Source organism: Neomonachus schauinslandi, chromosome 5 (genome assembly GCF_002201575.2).
Source record: "Neomonachus schauinslandi chromosome 5, ASM220157v2, whole genome shotgun sequence".
In the NCBI taxonomy this organism is placed as follows: Eukaryota; Metazoa; Chordata; class Mammalia; order Carnivora; family Phocidae; genus Neomonachus; species Neomonachus schauinslandi.
Genome location: NC_058407.1, coordinates 11,193,766 through 11,207,060, shown reverse-complemented (window position 1 = coordinate 11,207,060; position 13,295 = coordinate 11,193,766). Strand labels below are relative to the sequence as shown.

Below are 13,295 nucleotides of genomic sequence, written 5' to 3'. Positions count from 1 at the left end.
CTCCTCCTGGTTTGCAGCCCAGCTGCTCCCAGGCACAGGGCTTAGCCGTGCACTCTTGACTCTTTGTCTTGGAAATCCCTCCTTCCTCTCTGGCTCTCCCCTCGCGGGGCCTCACCCATAATGTTCTTGACATCTGGTTCTGATCGTGTCATCCCCTCATCCAGACGTACACGTGGCAGTATGTGGCTCCTGTGCCCGGGCCGGCTGGTGAGGCTGGCAGGAGCGGGGGGGGAAGCGGCAGGGGGAGCGGCATGATTCAGCCCCTGGCCGAGGACTCCGGGTCTTGTTTCCCGCTGCCCCTCGCCCCCCACCCCCAGCTCAGGGAGAGTCGTTCATCCGACAAAAGCCCTCGGAGCCCCCACCCTGTGCCAGCCTCCACTAATGCACAGAACACCGTCACGTTCGGTGCTGAACCAAACCCGAGACTTCGAGGGACCAGGTGACAAGCCCAGCTCACACGGACCGGAAAAATAACAGCGTCTCCTGTGAGCCAGGAGCTCTTCTGAGGAAATTCGGACCCGGGGATCAGAACCCCCCTGGCCAGGCTCCAGAGCCCACACCCTCTGGTATTTGAGTACTTACTGCTTCTCTGAAACATCTCTGGCCCCTGTCACTTGACACTTTATATTTTCTGGGACAATCGGCACTAATTTCACAGTCCTCCCCATTGTTAGTCCATGGGTCCTGATCTGGGGTTCTGAAAATAGTCACCCGGTATAGCCTCGGAGACCCCCACAGGCCTCAGCAGGGCAAGAGAGGAGGGGCTTCAAATCCGATGTGACAGATAAGGATAATGAGGGGGTCCAGAGAGGCCAGATGAGTTGCCCAGCCACCGCCCAGTCCTCGGCTCCTTCAGGGGACTCCCCAGGGCAGAGCCGGCACAGGGGCCTACCTCCTGGTGCCGGGGCCTGCTCTCTTCCCATTGTCATAGAAACATCTGGTAGGAACAGCAGAGCCTGGTAGACCCTTTGCCCAAGCTGGGCTGCGCCCCCCCCTCCCCCGCACCTGCCTGCCCTCCTCCTGCCTCTCTGCTATTAAACCTCTTACCTCCTTTGAAGTCGAGTGGGAATACGGCCCTCTCCTGCAGGATGACGTCCTCAGTCCACCCTGTGTCCTCCCCTGGGCCAGCTGCCTCCAGTCTCACCCCGTACAAACCATGCTCCACCTGGCCACCAGAGCAGTCTGCCTCTTAAGTTAGCTCTAACCGTGACCACGCTGCTCAGAACCCTCCAGCAACTCCCCAGCACCTATGAGGTCAAGTCCCGACTTAGCCAGACTTTCGAGACCTTTTATGTCTTGGCCCCTCCCTACCTGTCCAGCCTCAAATCCCATTCTGCCCTGTTTCTGCCACCTTTCCATTTACATAGCATACTGGCCTCTCCCACTGCCCGGAACGTAGACTGCACTGTCCCACCTCCACGCCTTTCATCCTGCTGTCCCTTTTCCCCACATCGTGTGTCTTTCAAACTCCTATTTATCCTCCAAGGCCCTGCTCAAATGTCCCCTCCACTACGAAGCTTTCCTAGATCACCCTCTCTAGAATTCTCTACTCTCTTCCCCATACTCCAGTGCAATAGAGGAAGGATCGCCTGTGCAGATCCTCTTCCTAGGAAAGCTGAGGACTCCCAGATACACCCTACCCAAGCCCACAGAACGGATCCAGCCCACCCATCCAGGTAGCAGGCCCCCCAGGGACACAGCCCGGCTCAGCTCCCTGCACCAGCTCTGTCTGATCACCCTTCCCCCTCAATATTCCCTCCATTTCCCCCCCCACCCCCCAACCAAGCGATGGCAGAGTGGAGCTGAAGTCCCCCGACTTCCAGTCTAGGCTGTTTTCCATTTCGTGGGCCGCTGCTTCTCCTGGCCAACCTCTCTCTCCCCTTCCTTGTTCGCTAACATTTCAGAGGGAAATACTATTTTCCAAAATTTGTAACTGAAAGGGATTGCTGGGGTGGGGAAGGTAGCTACATGGGCTCGCTGGGGTCACCAGGACTAAGCATTGCAGATCTCCTGGGGGACATTGTCCCCACAAACCTGGTGGCAGGCTTGGGGGCCTCCAGTGTTCCAGGGCCCTTGCCCAGCCCCCACTGAGATGTTGCCTTTTGGGAGGGTCCCCATCACAAAGATCCAGAGGCTCTTACCACCCATTGGAGATACGCCACCAAGCCGAGAACTGGGCTCCTGTGGGAAAAACGCGCAAGCAGACCTCAGAGGCCGCTCAGAACCAGGATAGAAGCATCTGCGGCAGGTCAGCTAAGACCAAGGAGGAGCTGTGTTCTGAGAGCCCTGAACTAATGTGGCCTGGAAATGTCTGTGACCTTTGGCCCCAGCTTGCAAAGGACAAACTTCAGTTCTCCTGCAGGGGCTTGGCAAGAAGCTTCAAAAGCTTTGCAGCCAAAAAAAAAGGCTTTGCTGCCTTAGCAGATCAGCAAAAACCACTTGGCCTCACGACATCCATGACAAGAGGATCCTGGCACTGGGGGCAACTTTTACCACCAGGGACACAACGGGAGGCCTGGGGGTAGGCCAATGACATGTGAATAGAGCCTGGGCCAAAAGCATGCTATGGGGTCGCTCCCCTGAGTAGCATCTGAGCCTTGAGGAGCGCTCGGGTATGGTGGGAAGCCTCTTGCCGTGGCCATATAGGTTCCAGAGAAACGGAGACTCATGTCTCCCCTATCTGGGCTGCAGGCCCCTGGGCTGGGCTGAGTCCCGGGGCAGGCCTGGTAGCTTCATTCTTTATAGCTGGCTCTTGCACACGGTGCCCAGAAAGCCACCGAGCACAGCCGTAGTGATGCACAAAAGTGCAGGATGCCCCCCACCTCGAGTGTGTCAGGGGAGCCGACAGGGGTCACTGCAAATGTAAGTATATTTATGTGACTAGCCACCGCGCTAGCTTAGAAAGTCAGAACCTGTCAAGCCAGTCCACTGTAGGATGAAGTTGTGTGTTTTCCTCCAGAGAATAGCCAACAGTTCTCTCGTAAATATTAAACACAAAATATGAGACAGAATCCCCAGGTCAGGGCTGTGGGGTTCAGCACTTGCAAGTGATTCACTGGAACGTAAACTCCACGGCCTTCTCCGAGGCGAGGTGATGGATTGTGCTCACCCTGCAGCCTCCGAGCCTAGTGGGGTACCCAGCACACGGTAGGTGCTCAGCAGCTGTCGTTCAAAGGATGAACGCGGTGCTCACCAGGCAACTTCTCTTCTGATCCTTATGGCCACCCCCTGAGGTAGATTATCTCCATCCCCATTTTTTTTAAAGATTTTATTTATTTATTTGAGAGAGAGAATGAGAGAGAGAGAGAGAGAGAGAGAGAGCATGAGAAGGGGGAGGGTCAGAGGGAGAAGCAGACTCCCCGCCGAGCAGGGAGCCCGACGCGGGACTCGATCCCGGGACTCCAGGATCATGACCTGAGCCAAAGGCAGTGGCTTAACCAACTGAGCCACCCAGGCACCCCTCTCCATCCCCATTTTACAGACAAGGAAACGGAGGCTCGAATGTGTCGGGACTGGCCTGAGGCCACAGACAGGGCATGGCACAGGCAACTCTGAGCTGGCTCCGCTAACTTCAAGGCCTAGCAGCCTTGAGTGACCGAGGGGACCACGTGGGGTGGGGAGTACATGGAGGGGAGCCCTGCAGCGGGGGCCCCAGCAGAACCAGGACTGGCCGCCCTCCCAAGGGGGGCAGAGGGAGCCGAGCAGAAAGAACCAGCCCGAACTGCCAAAAAGACACACACACTTTAATCACTCCGGACAAGCAGGGCAGGGGCGAAGTCAGGCAAGGGGTGGCTGGATAGCACGAGCCTTCACGGCACTTGGTCAGGTCCTGCTGCCAGCCCCCAGCCACCTAGCCATGAATCTGTCGGCTATGAGTGAGCACCAGAGACCACCGCCAGGGCCACCTCGGCCTGGCAGTCGGCATCAGCACCAATGGGTAGAGGCCATTTCCCTCTGGAGAGAGGTTCAGGCCCCCTGGGCTAGGAGGAGAAGGCCGGAGACCGCCAGGCTGCCCCACCCTGGAGGAGGGAGAAAGGACAGAAGGCCGGATGTCCCTTACTTGGCCTCGGTCTCGCCCAGTGCCTGTCTTGGCAACATGGCTCAGAGGAGGCTCCCCCCGCCCCGACTGACCTGGAATGTGGCCCGCTTCAGTCCCCTAGACCTGCTGAGGGGTCCAAAGCCCGGCCCACGGCCCCGGTGGCTTGTGTAAAAGCAGCATCAGGCTGGGCAGGAGCTTCCTACCAGGGCCTCAGCACCTTAACCAGGCCTGGAAAGCCAGGGACATTGGGCTGGCGAGAGGGGCCAAGGAGGGTCAGAGAGCACCTGGGGACAGACGTCAGTGTCTGACAGTGGCTGGGAGCCTGGGAGGACAGAGGCCCAGGCACCCTTGGGAGGATGGACTGACAGGGCGGGGAAGGGGATGTGTGAAGAGGGGAGGAGTCCTCGAAGGTTACCGTACTGGGTGTGTGGGGAGCCGTGGGTCTGGGCTCCCTTCCCCAAGGGCCCTCTTTACCCCCAAGCCCCTGGATCCTCCCCTCATAGCACCCTTGCCCTGACCAAGGCCCTTCTGGGGTTTGCCTTAAGGAAGGGCATTGGGCAGGAAGGAAAGGAATGGACAAGGATAAAGAATACCCCCACCTTGGGGATCTGCGGGTAAGGAGGGGCCACAGTGCCTGAACGCCCAGACACAGACTTCTGTGATGAGAGCCCCATGCATTTATCTGGGTCTGGTTTCCTAATCCTGAGTCTCCCCACCCTGGCTGGACTGGGTGCTCACCAAAGGCAGGGCCTGCGTCTGATTCACCTCAGCTTCCCCAGAGCCTAACACAGAGTGAGTGCTCAGCGAGCATTTGATGAATGAATAAGTGAACTGCGGCTGCTTAGGTGCACAAGAGAGTGACAGAGAAGGTGAGGGGAGCGCGAGGACGTGGGGGGTGGGGTCCTGGAGGGATGAGAAAAGTGAAGGATGTTGGGAAGAGTCTAGAATGTTTGGAGGAGTCCAGAATGTTTAGAAAGTCTAAGAATGTTGTGAAAGTTCTAGAATCTGGTTACCTAAGTGGGGTCCATAGACCAGCAGCATCAGCATCAGCCAGGAACTTCTTAGATGTGCAGAACCCCAGGCCCACTCCAGAACCAGAATCAGATTCTGCATGTTAGCCCCGTCCCCAGGTGGTTCACACCCACTTTCAAGTTTGACAGGTGCTGGTCTCAAAGGCTGGGAAAGTTCTAGAATATTTAGGTTAGAGGACCTCTTAAAGTATGTTCAAGGGAGGAGAGAGAGAGGGGTGATGGAGGGAAGGAAAGAAGAGGAAGCTCACCCAGAATGCCAGGTCCCAGGGGCCCACGTTACGGAGGGACACACCGAGGCCCTGCAGGAGGACAGCCCCCCACCACCCCGGGGCTGGGGCCGCCCTGCTGGGGGCACTAATCATCCTCGGGCTTGATGAGGTGGCCGCTGAAGGTGATGTAGGTGTCCACGTCGTCGCTGTAGACGGCGTTCTCCCGCTCGCGCTTGAAGAGGCGCACCCAGACACGGTCCCCGGGCGCCAGGGCCAGCATCACGCTCTGGCTCTGCATGATGCTGCGGTCGCTCGGCTGCGCATACAGGATGACGGCCGCCTCCTCGTTGTGCACCACGTGCACGTACGTCTCCTTGAAGTTCCAGCTGTGTACGTTGAGGCTGAAGAAGTAGAGGCCGCGCAGCGGGGCGATGAAGCGGCCGGCGGCCAGGTCGAAGTGCCCGTCGGGGTTGACGAAGACCGTGTCGAACAGCAGCGGCTGGAAGCCCTCGCTGCTGTGGAGGGCCGTCTTGCGGCCCACCGAGAAGGCGGAGAAGCGCGTCTGGCACGGGCCGCCGGGGCTGCCTGCCTGCCCCTTGGCGCCCTTGGTGCCCTGCGGGCCGCGCTCCCCCCGGGGACCCTCGCGGCCCAGCTTCCCGGGCGTGCCCAGCAGGCCTCGGTCCCCTTTGTCACCTGTGGGGACAAGAAGGGGAAAGTCAGGGCAGGCACCCTGGCCTGCACCAAGGGAGTAGCTGTCTGCGTTTGCAGAGGGCTCCGCCCCGCCACGAGAAGGAAGGCCAGAGAAGATCCAGCATTTACTGAGCACCTACTGCATGCCGGGCATCACCTCCCTGAACGCCCCTCTGAAGAAGATAGCGTGACCATCTCCGCTCACAGGAAGGTTCAGTGACTCACCCAGGGCCACACAGCTCAGGAGAAGCAAGAGAGGCACGACTCGGGATGCTCTGTCTTCCACTCGCCTGGTCCCCTCCCCCTCCAGTGAAGGTGTGATAAAGTTCCCTGGGAAGCCGGGCCCGAGGCCCAAGAGTCACTGCACCCAGCCTGACTCCAGTGGAGATGTGGGGTATGCAGGATGCACTTGGCATTCCTTTTTTTTTTAATTTTTTATTTAAATTCAATTTAGTTAACATACAGTGTATTATTTGTTTCAGGGGTAGAATTTAGTGATTCATCAGTTGCATCTAACACCCACTGCTCATTACATCACGTGCCCTCCTGAATGCCCATCATCCAATCACCCCATCCTCCCACCCCCTCCCCTCCAGCAACCCTCAATTTGTTTCCCTAGAGTGAAGAGTCTCTTATGGTTTGCTTCCCTCCCTGTTTTCCTCTTATTTTATCTTTTCCTTCCCTTCCCCTATGTTCATCTATTTTGTTCCTTAAGTTCCACATATGAGTGAAATCATATGGTATTTATCTTGCTCTGACTGACTTACTTCGTTCAGCATCATACCCCCTAGTTCCATCCAAATCGTTGCAAATGGCAAGAGCTCATTCTTTTTGACGGCTGGGTTGCACTTTGCATTTCTGACCCAGAGAAGGAGCCAAGGAAAATATCTCTGCCTACCTGAAGGGAAAGGCCCTGGTTAGGAACCAGGCAGCCCTTGGTTGGTGTTATGTCCCGCTGGCACATTTCACGGTCGGGGTCTTGGTTATTTTCTCTCTGTCTTGAAGAGGATCATGTCCACCTCACAGGGGTGGTCCTGGGCTCTCAACAAAATGTCCTATGGGAGAGTGCTCTACAGACTGCAAATATGAGGCAGGAGGGTCCACCCAGTAACGCTCAACCCGTTCCTGATTGCCCGGGGTTCCGGTAGCATCTAACCTCATCCTTAGGCACACCTCTCCCCAGCCTTTGTTCCAGGCTGACCTTGAACACAGGAGGAGCAGGCGACCCCCTATGTCTTGAGACCCAAATGTCTTGATCCCAAACATTTCCCTGCTGCCTGTCACACTGCCTGAACTCCCACCATTAGCCACTCCCCTTTGAGAGATCTGCACAGCCCTGTGTTTTCCCAAGGTCTCCTGTGACCAGGGCAATATTGCTGGAAGGAGCAGAAAGGAAAGCATAGACCCACAGAGGACAAGCCTGGAAAGAAGCAGGGAGAAGGGGGTCCATGGCTCTGCAGAGGTTTGGCCTCAATGGAGAAGGATCTCCTCATGTGCACCACACTTTACAGTTTGCAGGGCTTTTTTTTTTTTTTTTTAGCAAGCATAACTTGACTTTATTGTGGTATGTCCATTCAGAGGACCTGATCTGTTAGGATTTTGGCACAGGGGCTTCAAAACTAGGGATTTAAAGCAAATTAAGAAGAGCAACCTAATTTATGCATTCACTAGAAAGTGTCCATACTCTTGCTACAACTATAAAAGAAACTGCCTCTCTGCCCCAGCCCAGTGGGAGGGGGGTGAAGGGTGGTCCTAGGAAGGGGTACCTTCTCCTTTTTACAAACGAGGCAGCAAGCCAGGGACGGAGAGACCAGTCTGAGCCACACAGCGAGGGAGCTGAGCAGCTGGGGCTGGGACCCAGGACTCCTGACACCAGCCAGGGGCCTCCTGCCACAGCCAAGTGTCCGCCCGCCTCAGCAGGCAGCAAAGGCTGGCCCAGGGGTGTCCTCCTAAACCTGGGGTTTTAGGAAGACAGTATGGAGAAAAGTACCTCTAGTGGCCAGGTAGCTCCTCAGCCTCAGGCAGGGGCTCTGCGGGCCTTGGGGAAGATGGGGTGCTCGAGGAAGGGAGGTGTCTCCCCCCATGAAACCTGAGGGCCAGAGGTCTCAGAAGCCAGCCGACCCCTGGCTGGAGGGTGGACTGGCCCCATGGACCTCAGGGATGGATCCTGGCTTCACTCCTGACAGCTGTGTGCTCCTGGGAGAGCTCCTCCCCTCTTGGAGGCTCAGTTTCCCCCTCTGCAAAGTGGGAGGAATGACCAAGTACTGACCTCTTGGGGTTGTTGGCAGCGCAACCCCAGGTGAAGGGCGTCTAGGGCCTGGCCCCAGCCCCAGCTATTCACAGCCCCCGGCAGCAGAAGCCTCTTCCTGATTTTCGAGGACAGAGGCCCGCTCTCACGTGGACAGCCCTAGTGGCTGCCCATAGGTCTCCCTGCTTCCACCCTTGTCCCCTGCCAGCCATTCTCCACAAGACATTAGAAGGATCCATTTGCAACCTCAGTGGGATCAGGTCCCTCTGCTCAAACCCTCCCCTGCTCCCCATTCCCACTCAGGGAAACCCAAGTCTGACCCGGCCCCTTGTTTCATCTCCAACTTCAGCTCCTCCTCTTGCCCCCTGCTCCTTAAACACACCAGGCCCACTCCTGCCCCAGGGCCTTTGCACCTGCTGCTCATGCTCCCTGGACTACTCTTCCCCAGATATCCACATGGCTTCTCCCTCACCTTCTCAATGAACTGACACTGACGACCACCCCTTTTAATATGCAACCTATCCCCCGCACCTACACTCCTGATGCCCCTTACCCTGCTCGACCTTGGCACTACCATCCCATTTCTCACCATCGAACATTCTGTTTCATTAACATGGGCAATATATTTCTCACTCTCTGTCTCTCCCACGAGAACAGCAGTCGGCACTTCTGTCTGGTTTGCTCATGCTCCATCCTCAGAATTCAGAACAGTCCTGACACATAGTAGCTGCTCAATAAATGTATGAATGATAGAACGGGTCTGGGACAATTTTCTGTCTGGGTTTTTCCTGCTCCCTCCACCTCACCGGTCCCAGCCCAAGGAGAGGGCCCCATGCCCTCCCCATCCCCAGCCAGGCCAGCCTAGCCTGAGCCACGGGTGGGTACTCACCCTTCAGGATGGTGATGTTAATGTAGGGTCTGACCTCAGGCAGCAGGTATGGGAGGGCAGATGGAGAGGCCGAGGACACTGCTTCATCAGCAGGGGCCAGGGGGTCCTCAGAGTCACAGCACCGTTGACAATACCCAGGGGAACCCGAGGCCACGGCTTCCCCAGAGGAGGGCTCCTCGGTGGGGACCCCAAACACCAAGAGAGGGAGCAGGAGTGTTGCACAGAGGAGGCCCAGGGCAGCTATCCCCATGGTGACCTGGAGCAAGGAAGGAGGGGTGGAGATTCTATTTAAGGGAACATCCACACCGCGCAGATGCCCAGCACGGATGCTGCCACCAGAGCATCAGCGCGCCTGATGTCACTCAGGGGCGGAGCGTTAGCGTCCCCATTTAACAGATGAGAAGACTGAGATCGACACAGAGAAGCAATTTCTTCAAGGTCACGAAGAGACTGGTGGCCATGCAGGGCCCACAGGCTGAGTCCCCTGGAAGCCAGTCTGCGGGGATTTCCGGCACACATAGGCCTGGGAAGGAAACCCCTCTAAAGAGAGTCACAGCCGGGAACAGACGAGGGTCCCGGGAAGCCTTTGCTGGGGTGGGTGAGGAAGATGCTCCAGCCACCCACGTGTCCTAACCAATACGACTATGAAATGCTCCCCCCCCACCCCGCCCCGCCCACCTCCCTTTGGCATGTTTTCTTGTCACGTACCCCTCCGTCTCCAGCAAGCACAGGCCACTGGCGCAGCATGAGGGAGGTTAGTGGGCCCTTGGGACAAACGCAAATGATTCTGCAGGCTTGTTCTTCAGGCGAGGGGACAAGTGGCTAAGCCCATGGGCTGGCACGTGAGCACCGTAGTCCTGACAAAGATCTAGGCAAGTTCATCTATTCTAGCAGTCGGGAAGGAACATCCAGAGAAAATGCAAGGGGTTATGCACAGTGATGCTGTTACTGCATCTCTGAGAATTCAGGAGTAGGTATGCAGGACTGCAGACTGCAGCCCACTGCTAGCCTGCCTGCCTATACGGTGTCTCTGTGCAAGGCAGAAGCAGGTACCTCTCTGCGCGGACAGATTAGAAACAAAAAAAGAAAAGAAGTCATTTTCGGAGGAATGTAACACTAAGGGTGTGTAGGTTGGTAAGGGTTGTTGTCAACCCACCTCCCCCTCAGCACCTTTGTGCAGTCAACAACCCACACAGCTCAACCTTAAACAGAAGCCCCCAAGGCTCTGGAGTTAATTCATTGGAAGATGGTTGTGTCAATCGTCATAGACCTACCAATCAGCTGCCAAGGGGGTAAATTGGAATTAAGGAGCAGGACTAGGAGGTCTGGAAAATTCGAAAGGATCGGAGAAGTCCAAGGGTTTATGAAGATGGGTCTTTGGCCCTGGCCAAGAGAGGTTCCAGAGTTCCAGGAGGGGGGCAGGAAGTGGCCAGGACAGCAGACACTGGGGACAGGCTGGGGCTGGGTGCGCAGGAAGCCGGGCAAAGAGCCTTTGAGGTGTAGCAGTGTTTGGGGGCTGGCATGTTATCGCAGGATCAGAAACTCGGCTCTTGAAACCAGACTGGTTTTTACACTTCTGGCGTTTCTTTGTTTATTTCCTTTTTGTTCCTTTAACATTTAGTACAATTCAAAAATATTTTTTCTGTGGTTAATATATGTAAAGTTAAAATTATTAATAAAAAAAATGCTATTCTATCTCCACTGAGCACTGAGGTAAGGGATGGGTTTTAAAGGGCACCCCCCCCACCACACACACACACACACTCCACCGTGCTGGGGGCTGGGTAGTAGCAGGAGTGGGGGGGCGGTGGGCAGGCAGTCCCCAAAGACACCACCCTTCTCTTAGAGGTGACCATTCCCGAGCTCCACCCTGGTCTGCTTCCCTGGTTCTACTCAATAAGGCAGATCAACTTCTCAGAGATTAACATCCTCTCTGTCCAAGATCATCACCCTCACCCTGTGTTTGTAAATGTCGCATCTCCGTGATGTTTGAGAAGAGCAAAAATCCCCTTTTTCCTGGCCATAGATGTGACTTAATGGGAAAGGGTGAGGCCTTAGGGTTGGTCATAAGATCCCATGATAGTTTACAAGCTGTGTGACCTTGGGCTAGTAGCTTAACCTCTCTGCGCCACCTCGCTGCTCCTTGACACTTAGAAGGAGCTGAAACCACTGCCCACCTCCCAGGTTATTTGGGAGGCTCTGAATGCAGGGAAAGTGCCTGACTTGTAAGACTCTTAACACAAAGGACAGCAGAGGGAATAGTCAGTAACATTGCAATAACATTGTACGGTGACTACACTTAACAGTGGTGAGCGCTGAGTAATATATAGAATTGCTGAATGACTATGTTGCGCGCCTGAAACGAATACAACATTGTATGTCAATTACACTTCAGTAATAAACAAATAAGATTGAAAAAGTATTCCTTCCTGTGACGGACAAGGGCCCTTCCCAGTACCCGCAGGGGCTGGGAAGAGCAGAATTTCGCCCGGAGGACTGGCATGGTTGGGGATGTTTCTCTTGGCGGAGGCCAGGTGGGAGTCAAAAGCTCTGAGACACAGAACTGTGACCTGGGGAGCGCAGGAAGCAGGAAGCAAAGCAGCCACGAACAAGAGTAATAATAACCACAGCCATGATCATGGACTGGCCCCGGGGGCCGGGGCCAGGCAGGGATCGAGGGTGGGCGACGGTGCCATCTGGGGTGATTTGGGGGGGGTCCCTGCTGCCTCCGCTCAGGAGCTGGGAGCTCTCTGGGGTGGGAGGGGGCTGGGCCTGCTGAGCTGAGCTGGTGAGTGTCGGGGCAGGGGCGGGCACAGCTGGAAAAGCAGGGCAGCCCTTCACCAGGGGCTTAGGTCTCAGCCAGCGGGAGGGAGGGGGGGAAGGAGAGCTAGAGGGGCTGGCCTGGGTCAGAGGGAGAGAGCAGAACCCAAGACGTGTCTAGGAAGACAGGAGGGAAGAAGGGAATTCCGGGCTCTGACCCCAGCGCCTTGGGCCCTGCAGGGAGAAGTTACAGGACCTTTCATCACTCACCCTGTGTCCAGCGGCCTCCACAGTGGCTTACGGACCCCCGGCCTCTGGGCAGTCTCTGGCTCCTTGGCCCATGTCTGCTTGTTGCTGGCCCAGACCCCCAGGCCGAGCAGAAGAGGGAGGGAGAAAGGGAGGGAGAGAGGCGGAGGGAGGGCGGAGGGAGCGGGGTGAGCTGGCTTCCCACTTCCCCTCCTCCCTGCTCCTCCCCTCCAGCCTCTGGGATGATCTCCGGGAGATAAAGGGAGCCAAGGGAGCTGGGGATGTCCTTTGCTTAACTCTTTGGTGGTCCAGTGGGGTCTGGTTTGAGTCAGGGGCCCAACAGAGTCAGAGCAGGAAGGGGCCTAAGGCCCCTTGAGGTGCAGGCTAGAAAATCGAGGGAAGGGAGGGGGCAGGAGCCCCCCAAGTTGCTCAGGAAGGAGGAGGCAGCGCTAGAATCCGGGGTGAGGGGTGGGCTTGGCCTATTTGCTCTGCGTCACAGGGGCGGGATGCAGAGTGGAGAGGGCAAGGCTGCCCACTAGCTCGGGACTTGGGCCGATCCCTTGACCTCTCAGTCCCTAGGTGTCTGCAGAACTCCAGTCGCCAGCCCCCTTGTGCCAGGCACAGGGGAGGCTCAGCACATGTCGATGAGCAGGTATTACCCCCTCAGGTATCAGGTAAGGGCTAGGCAGCCAGGTCAGCCAGCCACTGGGCTCCCCAGTGGACGTGGAAGTCCCCATCCTCTGCCTGGAAATCTCCCCTGATGGGTCCACCCACTGGGTCTTCTGGAGCCAACCGCTCTATGAAAATGAGCCCCAAGAAGGGTCCTGCTGGCAGGAGGGGCAGCCTGTGGAGTATGCCCTTGGACCTGGACGGGGTCCTGCCCAGCTTTCTTCCGTTGGTCTGTGGAGGTTTTCCAAAGCCGCAGCCCTGGGACTCTGGGGTCTGAGGCCCCCCTGTGCACAGACTGTCCCCAGTGTCCCTCCTCCTCCAGCACCCTCTCCTTCCGCACTGGCTGAGTACTTACTGCCCGGGCCAGGTCCCATCTTTGCAGGGGCTTTTGGTCCCTGAAGGGTGTTCCCATCCATTATTTCAACTAAGCCGACCCCAGCCTTGCGCTTTCCCAGGGTCACAGCCCCACAGGAAGGTGCGGTCCCCACCCCACTAGAGTCCTATGAGCATGCCT

The 13,295-nt window shown here is 56.8% G+C and overlaps 1 protein-coding gene across 1 annotated transcript; it reads right to left on the bottom strand.

Annotated features, from left to right (window-relative positions):
• Positions 1-3,606: 3,606 nt before the first annotated feature.
• Positions 3,607-12,333, bottom strand: C1QTNF6 (C1q and TNF related 6). Its single transcript, XM_021687633.2, has 3 exons — positions 12,137-12,333; positions 9,107-9,362; positions 3,607-5,972 (listed from the first exon to the last, which is right to left on the bottom strand). Exons 2-3 carry the CDS (start codon positions 9,354-9,356, stop codon positions 5,425-5,427), a joined length of 798 nt encoding a protein of 265 aa, XP_021543308.1. The 5' UTR covers positions 9,357-9,362; positions 12,137-12,333; the 3' UTR covers positions 3,607-5,424.
• Positions 12,334-13,295: the final 962 nt, after the last annotated feature.

What these genes read in the sequence shown, in the direction of transcription:
- C1QTNF6 (XM_021687633.2), bottom strand. Translation starts at nt 9,356, where the DNA reads ATGGGGATAGCTGCCCTGGGCCTCCTCTGTGCAACACTCCTGCTCCCT. An exon ending in TAACATCACCATCCTGAAGG is followed by an intron (nt 5,973 to 9,106) that starts GTGAGTACCCAC and finishes TTGTCCCCACAG; the next exon opens with GTGACAAAGGGGACCGAGGC.